This window comes from Microplitis mediator, chromosome 2 (assembly GCF_029852145.1).
Source record: "Microplitis mediator isolate UGA2020A chromosome 2, iyMicMedi2.1, whole genome shotgun sequence".
In the NCBI taxonomy this organism is placed as follows: Eukaryota; Metazoa; Arthropoda; class Insecta; order Hymenoptera; family Braconidae; genus Microplitis; species Microplitis mediator.
In genome coordinates this window covers 16287092-16300876 of record NC_079970.1, presented here as the reverse complement: position 1 = coordinate 16300876, position 13785 = coordinate 16287092, and the positions used below count along the sequence as shown (strand labels likewise).

General features: G+C 28.6%; 2 protein-coding genes across 3 annotated transcripts in view; both read left to right on the top strand.

The window, feature by feature from the left end:
* The first annotated feature begins 235 nt into the window (after positions 1 to 235).
* Positions 236 to 13785, top strand: part of LOC130678770 (homeobox protein orthopedia-like) — a 104710-nt gene continuing 91160 nt past the window's right edge. Inside the window, exon 1 of the mRNA XM_057486225.1 lies at positions 236 to 426. Within this exon, the coding sequence (XP_057342208.1) occupies positions 378 to 426 (49 nt within the window). The 5' untranslated portion in view covers positions 236 to 377. The remainder of the gene's footprint in view (positions 427 to 13785) is intronic.
* LOC130678769 (uncharacterized) lies at positions 7481 to 9912 on the top strand. 2 transcript variants are annotated; one of them, XM_057486223.1, is made up of 3 exons: positions 7481 to 9046; positions 9147 to 9339; positions 9704 to 9912. In XM_057486223.1, exons 1-2 carry the CDS (start codon positions 7589 to 7591, stop codon positions 9210 to 9212), a joined length of 1524 nt encoding a protein of 507 aa, XP_057342206.1. In that variant the 5' UTR covers positions 7481 to 7588; the 3' UTR covers positions 9213 to 9339; positions 9704 to 9912. The 2 variants fall into 2 exon arrangements, with proteins under 2 accessions (XP_057342206.1, XP_057342207.1); XM_057486224.1 differs by having other exon boundaries at positions 9129 to 9339; positions 9704 to 9911.

The window sequence follows — 13785 nt, the reverse complement described above, 5'->3', positions numbered from 1 at the left end:
TGTATGAGAGTTGGATTATTTTTTAATAGGCATTGAAAGAATTTTTCATGTATCGGCTAATTTTTTTAAATTTTTTTCATTTAGTCGCTTGGATTTTTTGTCAAATGAGTGCAATCATTGACAAACGTAAATGTTGCCCACGACGAAAGTTAATGAAAAGTCCGATCGAAAATTTGCACCTTTTGCGTGAGTCAAAACACACACATATTGGTAGCAAAGCAATATTGCCCGCGATTGCCCCGTAAATATCGGGCCGAGGTTATAGCTGGGCTCTGTGGACCGTAAACTAAGACATTAAATTTTATAATATTGCTTCGTGTCTCGTGTTACCGCTCTCGCACGCCGCTTCGCGCTTTTATTGGCTATTTACAGAGGATATGGCTTCTAAATTAGCTGCAGACTGTCGGGAACACTTGCTATTTCGAGGTAAAATTTTTGATGTCTATTATATAAACAATACTCTGCTTAAAAATAATCACATTATGTTTATTAATATTTGTTTATTCGTCATAAATCACATTAAATTTTGTAATTATTATTATTATTTGTTGTTATACAATCATGATAGTACGTAGATGTGTATACGTCTTTTTATTTTTATTAATAAATAATGCAGAATTTATTAAATCATGTGGGACGATAACTGTATGGTGGCAAGTAAATTTTATATCTCAATTAGTTTTCGTACACGCGCCGACACGTGCCAGCTATTGCGCATCTCGTACTACCCTAAAAACACCCTCTGCAGGGAATGTAATTCAAACGCAAATGTATTAAGCATTGTGCATGTTTCTTGTTGTCGTGTGTGGCTAATATATATATACGCTTTTATTTTATCTTTCGATAAACATCTTTTTCACTCTTGTATCCAACCAGGCTTGAAAGTGACAGTTATGAAATTTTTAACATTTTTGCTTCATAAAATTTTGTTGTTTCTTTTATATTTTGGAGATTTTATCAATTTTAAAACTATACCTTTAATGATATAATTTTTATGAATGTTGTTAACTAATATCGTATACAAATTGAGTATACAATGTCTTAAATAAACAAAGTGTGTAATGAAATTTTTACATGGGATAAATACAGAATATTTTTTTAAGAACCTCAATCCTTATCAAATTATAATCTAATAACAAGAAAACTTGAGAAATTATTGTGTGGATAATAAAAACAGGCTTTTTAGACAAAAAAGCTTGTTTTTACTAATTGACACCAAAAGTTTTCTTCTTTCCGTTGATTAATCATTCGCATTTTTTCATTTATATAAATTTAATTTTTTGACTCAGAGATGTATCAAGTCATAATTTTTTAAATAGAACTTTTATTAATTTAAATAATTAATTAAATTCGAAAATACTATCTGATCAATAATGGTATTAAATTCATTCGTTTGGTGATCTTGAAATATGTATTGTTCTATAAATTTTATATTAATTGATATATTTCTACACGGAGGAATTATTTTTATTTGAAATGTTATGCTGTCATGGTAAAACTGGACCATGTTGGCCACCTGACGAAAATTGAAGTAAACATGTTTAAAGTAAAGCATGTGCACATGCAAAAATTACCACGACTAGAGTAAAGTTGAAAATGGTTACTCTCTTAAGTTTGAAATAGTGAAAATAGTGACTTTTCACTGTTCACTAGTGAAAAGTATGTCACTAATTCAAATAGTGTTATACTTTTCACTGGCAGTGAGTGACTATTCACTGATAAATAGTGATAGTCACGTGATTTTCACTAATTCGTTTTGGAGATTATAGTAATTTATGACATTAATCGTTGTCAATTTTGTCATGGCCATAGTAATTTTTGTAAATGTTTATTCCAATTTCTGTCGGGTGGCCGACATGGTCTGATTTTACTATGACACCATAGCATTTCAAACGAGAATAATTTCTCCAAGTAAATATGTGGGGTAGTAAACACTCAATTTTATACAGAACTCAAAAATAGATATATTAAAAATAGTATTTATAACAATAATATTAAGAACAGAATTATAACTGTTGACATTATAAGTCTGTATCTATACACGCTGAAAAAAAAAAAAATGACAACTATTTATCATCTTGCAATAGGGAATATGATTATCATATTGTATGTGATAATCATTATCATGCTCATATATTAACCATTCTTTTCTCGTGTAGTATTAGTAATATTTACTATTGTCGATAGTAATAGTTATTATTTAGATAGTAATATTTCTTTTATCTGAAAAAATTGTAAATTTTACCATCTGAGATGGTTGTAATTATCAGCTCGAATAAAAATGCTTATTATCTCCGATAGGAGAAATTAATTTCAAAGAATGTGCATCTTTCAAAACTAAGATGGAAATTATTACTTCGTTAAGATGGGAGATATTACTACTTCTTTTTCACTTCGTACAGGATACTCTTTGACTATGACGCTAGTCGTTCTTGCACTGATGTTCAAACAATATATTCTTCCATGTTACATTTGCCAATGAGATATTTTTAGCATCATTTTCATTGCGGTCCATTACCAAATTACATTTTTTTTATGATGCCAATCATAATAAACCGTCTGAATCTGCTCTCACTTTTTTATAATCAACTTCTAAGCTTCGGGAGTATGATACTGATGTAATCATAATTACATTAAATGAAAAAATATGATTTATTTGTAAATGTTTTTATGCAGCCCTTGAAAAAATATCTTATTTTTTTAGCAATGACCTGATTAATAACATCAACTTCACTCTTGATCTGTATACGTCGATCAGCATAGAATTATGGGTTTTCTTATATATCTTTGGATCTCTTTCTTCTTCTTTCCTTTTTTGCAGAGTTTATCCGGTCGTTCTTTATTCTTCAGAGCTCCAACAATATTCTGTATTTTCACGATCAACCCCAATTTTCCGTTGATTAATTTTCATTAGAGCTAATTTATTTACTCTACGATTGTTAGTTTTATTGTTAATTACACCAGATACACTCTTATTTTTAATAATGTATTCTTCCAGTTGACGTTCGTTTTCTTTACTCTTTCTATTTCTGCTTTTTTTCAATTATTTTTTTTTTGTAAATTCTTTATCTTTAACAATTTTATCTTTTTTAGAACTTGTTTCAGTGTTGTTATGAAATTTTTCGTCCCGCATGAAAAAACTTTATATGTGAAAAAATATACTTCAAAATATATGAATATTATGATGTGATACATTGCACAACATATAAAATAATATTTATTTTTTTGCCGTATTAATATATGATAATATATTGAAAAGAAATATATTGCTACAATATATATTATTAATTATATATTCATCAATATAACTTTTTTTATGTATGTTTAGCATTAATATCTTGGTATATTTTATCATATATTGATATATTGAATTTAAAGTAGTATGTTTATTAATATACAGTATGATGTATGTGGTACTATGCATATTTTTCGTACTATGGTATGATACATAATAAAAACCATGCATTTTAGTTTGTAATTTTCATTTCTATGCTATCGGGCAGCTTCTCAAAAAATATAGGTATATAAAGACTATAGTTTTCAACATATCGAGAAGAATATAATTTTTAATACATTGAAAAAATATAACTCCAATATACCGCAAACCATAGATTTAAACATATAAGTTCTTCCATGTATGATCAATTATATACAGACAGTATATCACTAATTATATGAGTCAAAATATACATAAATTTTATTATATTATACTTTATGAATGACATATATACCATCCATATATGACAAAAATATATTGAGCATTATATGAGATAATATATATAAAGAAATATAAAACGTTATGTAAAAAGAAATATATTTAAAAAAATACATAATTCAATATATGTAAAAAACATATATTCATAAATATATACACTTATCCAAAAAATTAAAGGAACAAGAAAATTTTATAAATTTTTTAGTGATTTTTGGAAGGCTGTATTTTCGTGAAAAATGATCGTATCGAAAAAATAAAAAAAGCAAATTGAAACTTGAAATCTCTAGTTTGAAGATCTTTCAGCAAAATATTTTTTTGAGCCACGGTTTTTGCGGAATCAGAAGAAAAAGGTCGAGACAAAATTTTTCTAAATTTTTTGGTTTCGTTTTTTAGGTCTACGGGGCCGGGAAAAATTTTTTCAAAAAAACGAATTCATGGCTTGTTTAGGAAATTTATTCAGGTACAATTTGCCTTTTTTGTTTCTCTGTACGACAATTTGCTGCTGAGAGATCAGCCTTCAAATGAAAAAGGATCCTTTTGTCCTTGATTATTGATATCTCAGCAAGAAATGGTCACACAGTAATTTAAAGGGCAGTTTAATAAACTTGAGTAAATCCCCTACAAGCTCCATTTTTGATTTAAAAAAAAAAAAAATTTTTTTCATCCTTGATATCCATTTGAAAAACCTTTAAAAAATGGCCATTTTCTGGTTTTTTAGTCGACTCATCGCTACTCTGCAAATATTGATAAAAAAAATAATGTTGCCAGGTAATTTTACAGCTTAATGGACCCCCAAAAACCCTGGAAATTTTCAGATTGATCCATTGAACCGTTTCTCCGGTCCGATTGCTCAAAGTTTTACAAAACAATTAAAAGAACAAGTTTTGTTCCTTAATCTGTGTAATCGTTATCAAAATGAAAAAATCAATTTTTTTTGGATTTTCTTTCATTTTTGCGTTACCCGGGAAAAAATGTTTTTATAAAATTTTATAAAATAATATAAAATTTTATACAATTTTATAAAATTTTGTAATATTTTATAAGATTTTACAGCAAAATTTTATAAAAATTCATACAATTTTATAAAATTTTATAATATTTTATACAATTTTATAAAATCTTCAAAAATTTTATAAAATCTTCTAAAATTTTATAAAGTAAGATCTGAGTAAGGAACGTAATAAATAAATGTAATTTTATAAAATTGTATGACATTTTATAAAATTGTATAAAATATAACAAAATTTTATAAAGTTTTATACAATTGTATAAAATTATATAAAATTTTATATAATTTTATAAGACTGTACAGCGAAATTTTATAGAATTTCATATAATTTTATATAATTTTATCAAATTTCATAGAATTTTATAAAATTTTATAAAATTTTATATGGTAAGATCTTAAAAGGGAAGTCATAATTAGATAAAATTTTATATAATTGTACGAAATTTTATAAGATTTTATGAAATTGTATAAACTTTTATACGATTTCATAAAATTATATAAATTTTTATACAATCTTATAAAATTTTATAAAGTAAGATCTTAGTGAGGGAAATAATAATTAAATGGAATTTGATATAATTGTATGAAATTTTATAAAGTTTTATACGATTTCATAAAATTATATAAAATTTTATACAATCTTATACAATTTTATATAATTTTATGAAGTAAGTTCTTAGAAGAGAAGTAATATTTAGATGAAATTTTATAAAATTTTATAAAGTTGTATACGATTTCATAAAATTATATGCGATCTTATAAAATCTTATACAAATTTATACAATTTTATGAAGTAAGATCTCAAAAGGGGAGTAATAATTAGATAAAATTTTATATAATTGTATGAAATTTTATAAAATTATATAATATTTCATAAAACTTTAGAGAACTTGATGCCACTATTGCATCTAGTGTAGGGTAGCATTTTGTAAAATTTGATAAAATGTCACACAATTTTATAACGTTTATTACAAATTATTATAAAAATTGTTAGAAATTCAAAGTAAATAAATAAAATTTTCAATGGCCATAAAAAAAAAAAAATTCCATTTTTGCGGGCAAAATATGGTGATAAACAAATATGAAAATTATATTATAAAAAATATAATTGATTACCTAAATGTATGCAGGGTACCCCTAGAAAAATGTAAAAAAAAAAAAAAATTCTGAATATTGAATAAGTTTGATTTTATTAAAATTTTTTGTAAGTTATTTACATTAAGAAAAATTATATTTTACACAATTATTGGATGCAAAGGAAGATAAAAAAGTTTTTAATAGTTTTTATCATAATACAAAAGTCTTTAACATTTTTCGACCGGCACTAGATTCTTGAAAAAGTTTAACGAAAAAAATTCGAAATAATGCTCAATTATATTTACAAAAGTAATTTTGGGATGGTTATAATAGATTTAAAAAAAAAAATTTTTTTTTATAAAATTTTTGAAGTACCTCGTTTTGCCTACCCCCGCCACCCCTTTCTCTTACATATTTATAAATATATTACATAATGTGATAATTTTGAATTTAATGTTTTTAAATTTTTATTTTGTCAACTAGCAATTCAAATTAAATCGTCGTTACTCAAGAAAAAGTTCGAAGGTTTCGCCATTAATTCAAAAATAAAAATCAATAAATTTAATTAATTTTAAAATTTTATGTCCATTAAACAGTCGATAGTTGAATTATCCAAATCTTTTTTTTATATATAATTATAAATTAAACTATGAAATATGGCTGATAAGTATTCATGAGTAATCATAAATACAGCCATGAATATTTCTTAGCTACAAGTAACCAATAGACGAGCGGAGCAGACTACGATTCTTCAATAACAAAAGTTAAGCAGCATCGAAGGTGGCCATTAATTGGATGGGTGACCCGTCCCGGAAAAAAAAAATCATTTTACAAAATTTTATAAAACTTTATACTGAAAATGGCCTGGTAAAATTTTATGAAATTTTACAAAGTTTTATAAAATTTTATAAATTTTTATAAAACTTCATAAAATTTGATAAAACTTTATAAAATTTGATAAAATTTTACCAGGCCATTTTCAGTATAAAATTTTATAAAATTTTATAAAATGTTAGTACTAAAATTTTGTAAAATTTTATAAAATTTTACAAAATTTTATAAAAACATTTTTTCCCGGGTAGTTATTCAGTAAATGTAAGGTAAAGAAAAAAAAATTTTTTTTTCCGAAAAACGAAAAAAAAAAATAACCCCCCGAATAAAACATAAAAAAAAAGATTGGAAAAAATTCTTGTTTGGTCTCGTTTTTTGAAAAAAAATTTTTTTTTTTCCTCTTTAGCTTACATTTATCGAATAACTAACGCAAAAATGAAAGAAAATCCAAAAAAAATTGATTTTTTCATTTTGATAACGATTACACAGATTAAGGGGTTAGGGGTAGTCAGAATTTTCAAAAAATCGATTTTTTTTTTTTTGCATTTTCTTAAAGTATAATATTTTAAAAATATTGTGTGAAAATTTGAAGTGAATCCGACAAATTCTTTTCGAGTTATTTAACAATGACCAAAGGACGCTCGGGTGCTACGTGGCATTCGAGAGCAGGTAGCTAGAAACAGCTGCAAGCAACCGACCTTTCGGGTTTCATTGTCATGAATATCTCCCCATTTTAATGTATTTATAATTATATATATATATATATATATATATATATATATATATATATATATATATATATATATATATATATATCCTTCTACATATATTCACAATTTGTAGGTAGTACAAGAACTGAAAAATAATTTTTGGTTGCCAGTATACCTGTAGTCGTTGCACTGATCAGTCGATAGTTTTGTGATAAATTATTTCTCAAGTGAATTAAATTATTAACCATGGGACGTGATTCTAGAAAGGTTTCAAGAGAACTTCGGAGTTCTGAAAAAATTAATAAGTCGCGTTCAGTCAAAAGAAAGAATGTTTTTAATCCGAAAACAGCCGAACGTGATGAAAGTATTCAGAGTACATCTTCTAAAAAATTAAAACAAAACACTGAAGATGATGTACCTGAAGACAGCAGTACTGAATTTCGAATAATAAATTTTATTCAGGTATTCACTGCAATTTCTGCTCTTATAAAATGTAAAAAATGTGATGGAAATGTAGTGTTTCAAACAGCAAGTACACGTGGGCTGGGATTCAAAATTGTAGTTGCATGTAATAACTGTGGAAATGAATATATTCCTTCCTGTTCTTTCGTTGGGCATTCTTATGAAATAAACAGACGTTTCATTTTTGTAATGAGAATACTAGGAATAGGATACGAAGGATTGTGCAAGTTTTGCGGCCTGATGGACATGCCGTCTTTTTTAGATAAATCTACGCATACAATTTTACTGAAACAGATTTTGAATTGTAGTAAAGCCGTCGCAGAAACCTTCATGACGAAAGCTGTGAATGAAGAAAAGCAAGCAATGCCAACAACTGAAAATGAAGATATAAATCATCTAACTGTATCGGGAGATGGAACCTGGCAAAAACGGGGATATACATCGTCATTTGGAGTTTCTTCTATAATTGGCTATTTTACTGGAAAGATTCTTGACATAAACATTAAAAGTGCATATTGTAAGCTATGTGAGTATTGGAAAAAAAAAACAAATACTGTTGAGTTCGAGGAATGGTATCAATCGCATGAAGATGTGTGTTCTGCTAATCATCAAGGGTCTTCTGGGAAAATGGAGGTGGATGCGATGGTCGAAATGTTTTCGTATTCTGAAACTAAATATGGAGTTAAGTATGCCAACTATATTGGTGATGGTGACTCCAAGACCTATTCAGGAATTATAAAATCAGATCCTTACGAAAATACAACTGTAAATAAAAAGGAATGTATAGGGCATGTCCAAAAGCGGATGGGGAGTCGATTACGTACGCTGAAGAGTAAACAAAAAGGTCTTGGTGGTCGAGGTAAGCTCACAGGAAAATTAATAGACAAACTAACTGTGTACTATGGTTTAGCAATACGCCGGCATTGTGATTCTATTGAAAATATGAAATCTGCTATAATGGCAACCTTTTATCACTACGGCTCGAGTGATGAAAAACCGAATCATGATATGTGTCCAAAAGGCGAAGAATCTTGGTGCTCTTACCAGCGCGCTGAAGCAAGAGGAGAGCTTGATACCTTTTCTCACGATTATTCTCCTTTACCTTCTGATGTTTTAAAAGCTATCAAGCCTATATACGAAGATCTTAGTAATGAAAATTTACTTTCAAGATGTGTAGGTGGATTCAATCAGAATAATAATGAAAGCTTTAACCAACTAGTATGGAAAATATGCCCAAAAACGGTAAATACTAGTTTTACCATCGTACAAATAGCTGCATACGTTGCTATGTGTATATTTAATGAGGGTATAAATTCATTATTAGTCTTGATGAATACACTAGGACTTAATTGTGGGCCTAATTCTCATCGGTATGCAGAAAGAATGGATGCTGCACGTATCAAAGTAGCAGATAAGCGCGCTAATGATAACACCCGAGAAGGTCGATTGCAACGTAGGCACCAGCAAATCGATATTTTGGAAGCTGCTATGTCGGCTGAAGAGCTATTATATGGTCCAGGAATAGATGACTCAGTGTAAGTTATTAAATAATTCTTATAATTCGACATAAATCCATAGCAAAACTTTAAATGCGTTTTTCTCAAAACTATGTTTTCTGAACTGGTGATCACTGTAACTTAAAAACTGCTCGGTAGATTTCAATAAAATTTATTGTACTTTTGAAATACATTAAAAACTCGTGCCTGATCGAAGGATTTTTTTTTTTTTTCAAAATTTCGATTTTTTTTTAACAATAAACTGTCGGTTTTTTTCTCGAAAATTTGAAAAAAATTTCCTGAGGCCGCCATTTTGTTAATTTCGAAAAAAAAAAAAAAAGCTTCGATCAGGCACAAGATTATCTATTAATAAAACTAATTTTTCTTGTCCGATTGATTTTAGATGAATCTCCAAGGACTTATGATGATCACCGCAAAGGACTTCGGGAGGAACGGGCTCTACAAAAACAGCGATAACTTTTTGAATTATTAATTTTTTTTTTTGAAATTTTCGTGAAGTCAAATCGAAACGTGTTCTAATAAAGCTATGTTTTTATTTTTGTCAAATAAAGTAATTAACTACAAAAAAAAAATTATTGAAAATCATCATTTTTTCATACCCCTGAGTACCCCTAACCCCTTAAGGAACAAAACTTGTTCTTTTAATTGTTTTGTAAAACTTTGAGCAATCGGACCGGACAAACGGTTCAATGGATCAATCTGAAAATTTCCAGGGTTTTTGGGGGTCCATTAAGCTGTAAAATTACCTGGCAACATTATTTTTTTTATCAATATTTGCAGAGTAGCGATGAGTCGACTAAAAAACCAGAAAATGGCCATTTTTTAAAGGTTTTTCAAATGGATATCAAGGATGAAAAAAATTTTTTTTTTTTTTAAATCAAAAATGGAGCTTGTAGGGGATTTATTCAAGTTTATTAAACTGCCCTTTAAATTACTGTGTGACCATTTCTTGCTGAGATATCAATAATCAAAGACAAAAGGATCCTTTTTTATTTGAAGGCTGATATCTCAGCAGCAAATTGTCGTACAGAGAAACAAAAAAGGCAAATTGTACCTGAATAAATTTCCTAAACAAGCCATGAATTCGTTTTTTTGAAAAAATTTTTCCCGGCCCCGTAGACCTAAAAAACAAAACTAAAAAATTTAGAAAAATTTTGTCTCGACTTTTTTCTTATGATTCTGCAAAAACCGTGGCTCAAAAAAATATTTTGCTGGAAGATCTTCAAACTAGAGATTTCAAGCTTCAATTTGCTTTTTTTATTTTTTCGATGCGATCATTTTTCACGAAAATACAGCCTTCCAAAAATCACTAAAAAATTTATAAAATTTTCTTGTTCCTTTAATTTTTTGGATAAGTGTATATTTTTGCCGCCATATCTTTATCAGATATTCACCATTGTATTTTTATACATTTTTAACAATATATAGCTTTTCCATGCGGGGTGATTATTATGATTTGAAAACAAGTACACTCAATGTATGTTATGATCTTTATCATAGAATGAATATTTATTTAAATTAATTCTTGGTGAGCCCCAATGTTATTTAGACTTACGCATAACTCTGTTTAGCTATTTTTATATATGATTTGTATATTCTTAGATCTTGATCACAAATACTTGTATGATTTCGGTTTTTGCGGAGAATTATTTGATTTTTTTTTTCACCTCTTTTTCACAGTTATTTTTTTCATCTCCCGCTGAGAAAATTGGAAGTTTTCAAAAAAAACAAAAAAAGAAAGTTATTAGTTTCGTTCCTATTTTCGAAAACCGAATTTTGAACAGATCTCGACGTTTTGAGGTCCTTCGAAGCTATTTTGACCATTTTCAGATAGAGGTCCGTGGGTCCACCCATGTGTTCGTGCGTGCGCTTGTGTAAGTTTTTTTTTGAATGAACTTGGCACCAATCGAAAGGGCACACCAAGACTTAAAACTAATTATGTTTTGAAGTCGATCAATCGAGTAGTTTACGAGTAATACGAAAAAGTAAAAATTATTTTTAGACTTTTGTGGCATAACTCGTAAATCGCTTAACTAAACTGTTTCTTAATTTCGTCTAATCAAAGTCTCGTCTCATTCTTTCGATTGACACAAAGAACGTGCAAATCCTTCTATTTGTTTAAAATATATCGTCGGACAAAAATTAATTTTATTCAACGCAGGCCTGATTTGCGCGCTTCATGACGTCTGCGTTGCGAACCCTAAACGGCTGTTTACCGACCAGTGCAAAGAAGTTGAGTAAAATCAAAATAGATGTCTTCGACTTTCACTGGCGTTGTGAAAAGTGAGTGGTGAAATAACATTTCACCACGCGTCTCACAATTTTTAAATGAGCTTCATTTAATAAACATCGTAAGAAATCGTTGAGCGACTTAAAATTTTTTGTCAAAATCCATGTTGAACGGCTAGTACACTAAATATGGTTACTTCAATGCATCATATGGGGAGTGGATTATACCGCGTGGTTGTGTTGTATTTATTTTGTTAATAAATACTGAAATTAATAATTAAAACATCCGAGTAAATTTTAAATCAATTAAATATGAATTCTGAATTTTAAAGCAATGGTTTGTTGTAATTTTGTGGGTGCACCGTGCCGCTAAACAGCCACAGACTTCGCTTCGCAGATTGTCATTAATCGCATAAATCGGGCTATTGTTGAATCAAATATAGTGCATAGTAGGAGCATTTATCCGGCAAGCACAATGATTTCAGCACACGTCTCCGGGCCACGTACACGGGCCTTCGGCCCGTGTATATAACTCTACGACTCGTGTTGAAAACATTGCCCTCGCCACATAAAGACTATCTTAGTATCCTAACTATGCAATATACTATTTTTGATCGAATTGAAGTTTTTTCAGTTCAACCATTTTTTAAGCTTGAAGAGCTCAAACGTTTTTCAATAATAACAATACCGAGTTCCCTGAGCCTGAAAACAGCGGGAAGCTTTGGGGTTGTTCCACAGGTTCAACTGATTTTCAAATTTTAATTCTTATCATTATCACTATCTCCAATTTGGCAGTCAGAATCTTCGGTGTCGTCTTTGAAATCTTTGTCAGCTTTCTTCGAATATTAATATATAGGGGAGGGCGGGGCAAAAGGGGGTACTTAAGCAAATGCCAAGTTTTCGAGGACTCAAATACGCTAAATCTTTTTTTTTAATGATATTCAAAGTAAATAGAATAAATTTTCAGTTACCGTTGAAAAAAAAAAAATTTCATTTCTGCGGGCAAAGTGGGGTACCCCCTAAAAAAGGTAAAAAAAAAAAATTCTGGATTTTAAACGAATTTGATTAAGTTAAATTTTTTTTAAGTAATTTACATGAAGAAAAATTATATTTTACATGTTTATTGGATACAAAAGAAGAATAAAAATTTTTAATAGTTTTCATCATAAAACGACGTCATTAATATTTTTCAACTGACAATTGATTTTTGAAAAAGTTTACCAAAAAAAATTCAAAGTAACGTTTAATTATATTTACAGAAGTGATTTTGGAATGTTTAAAAACCATTTAAAATATAAAATTTTTTTTTATCAAATTTTGGGGGTACCCCGTTTTGCCTACCCTACCCCCTAACAAAAAAAATTAATTTTTTCACCGTATATTTTTCAGATGATTTCAAAATAACGCTTTGCTTAGAATAAAAGTACGTGTTGTCTCAAAAGCTCAAAAATTAATCAGTGTCTCGATTCATTTTACCGTTATGTAAAATAATGAAATGTCTTTATTGCAATGAATGAAAATTAAAATACTCTTTGGAAACGTATAGGTAAGTTAATCTAAAGAAATATTTGAAAGGTATTCACGTAAGGGTGTTTTTAGACCGTACGTATATAATCACCAGAACATATGTTTCTAAGTTAGTAACATATACATAGCTTTTCTCGGGCGCATCGCAGTACAACATATTAACAGCTTAGTCTCTAAGCCTTTTATATTACATTTTTCCCTTTATGGGGTCTGCTAATCCAGCAAAGAGGGTGATACTAACATAGGGTAACTATACATCCATATCAGAACAACGAAGTAACGAAAATCCATTCAAGAAAAATTAAGAACACGTCTTAACAATTTGATTTTAACTTTTAACGTACACATATAACGCACAACCCACATAAAAATATTAACTTTCTATGATATTTTAGGTGATTAAAGTTTTGTACTTTTATTAATTATGTGTGTGTATAATAGTCGTATATAATAAAAGAAAAGTCGATAAAATGGTTTGATTTTGCTCAATTTGTAAGTTTACGAAGTCAATTATTTAATGCGTGTTTCCTGTTGGCATCACGCATATCTTCTGCTGACTTGGAACGGTTTCACACCGACGGTAGACCCCAATTATTGAGAATGACCGAGAAATCAGGTCGTAAATCAGTAGACCTGATATATTAGAATCAGTTTCACTATTGACTGGACATAAGTTTGGCAGTCTAGTGTCTCTTATATAGTTTATCA

Bases quoted from the DNA above. Each gene is read 5' to 3' on its own strand.
- LOC130678769 (XM_057486223.1), top strand. From the start codon at position 7,589: ATGGGACGTGATTCTAGAAAGGTTTCAAGAGAACTTCGGAGTTCTGAA. The intron at 9,047-9,146 runs GTAAATACTAGT...TGAATACACTAG, and splicing joins GGAAAATATGCCCAAAAACG to GACTTAATTGTGGGCCTAAT.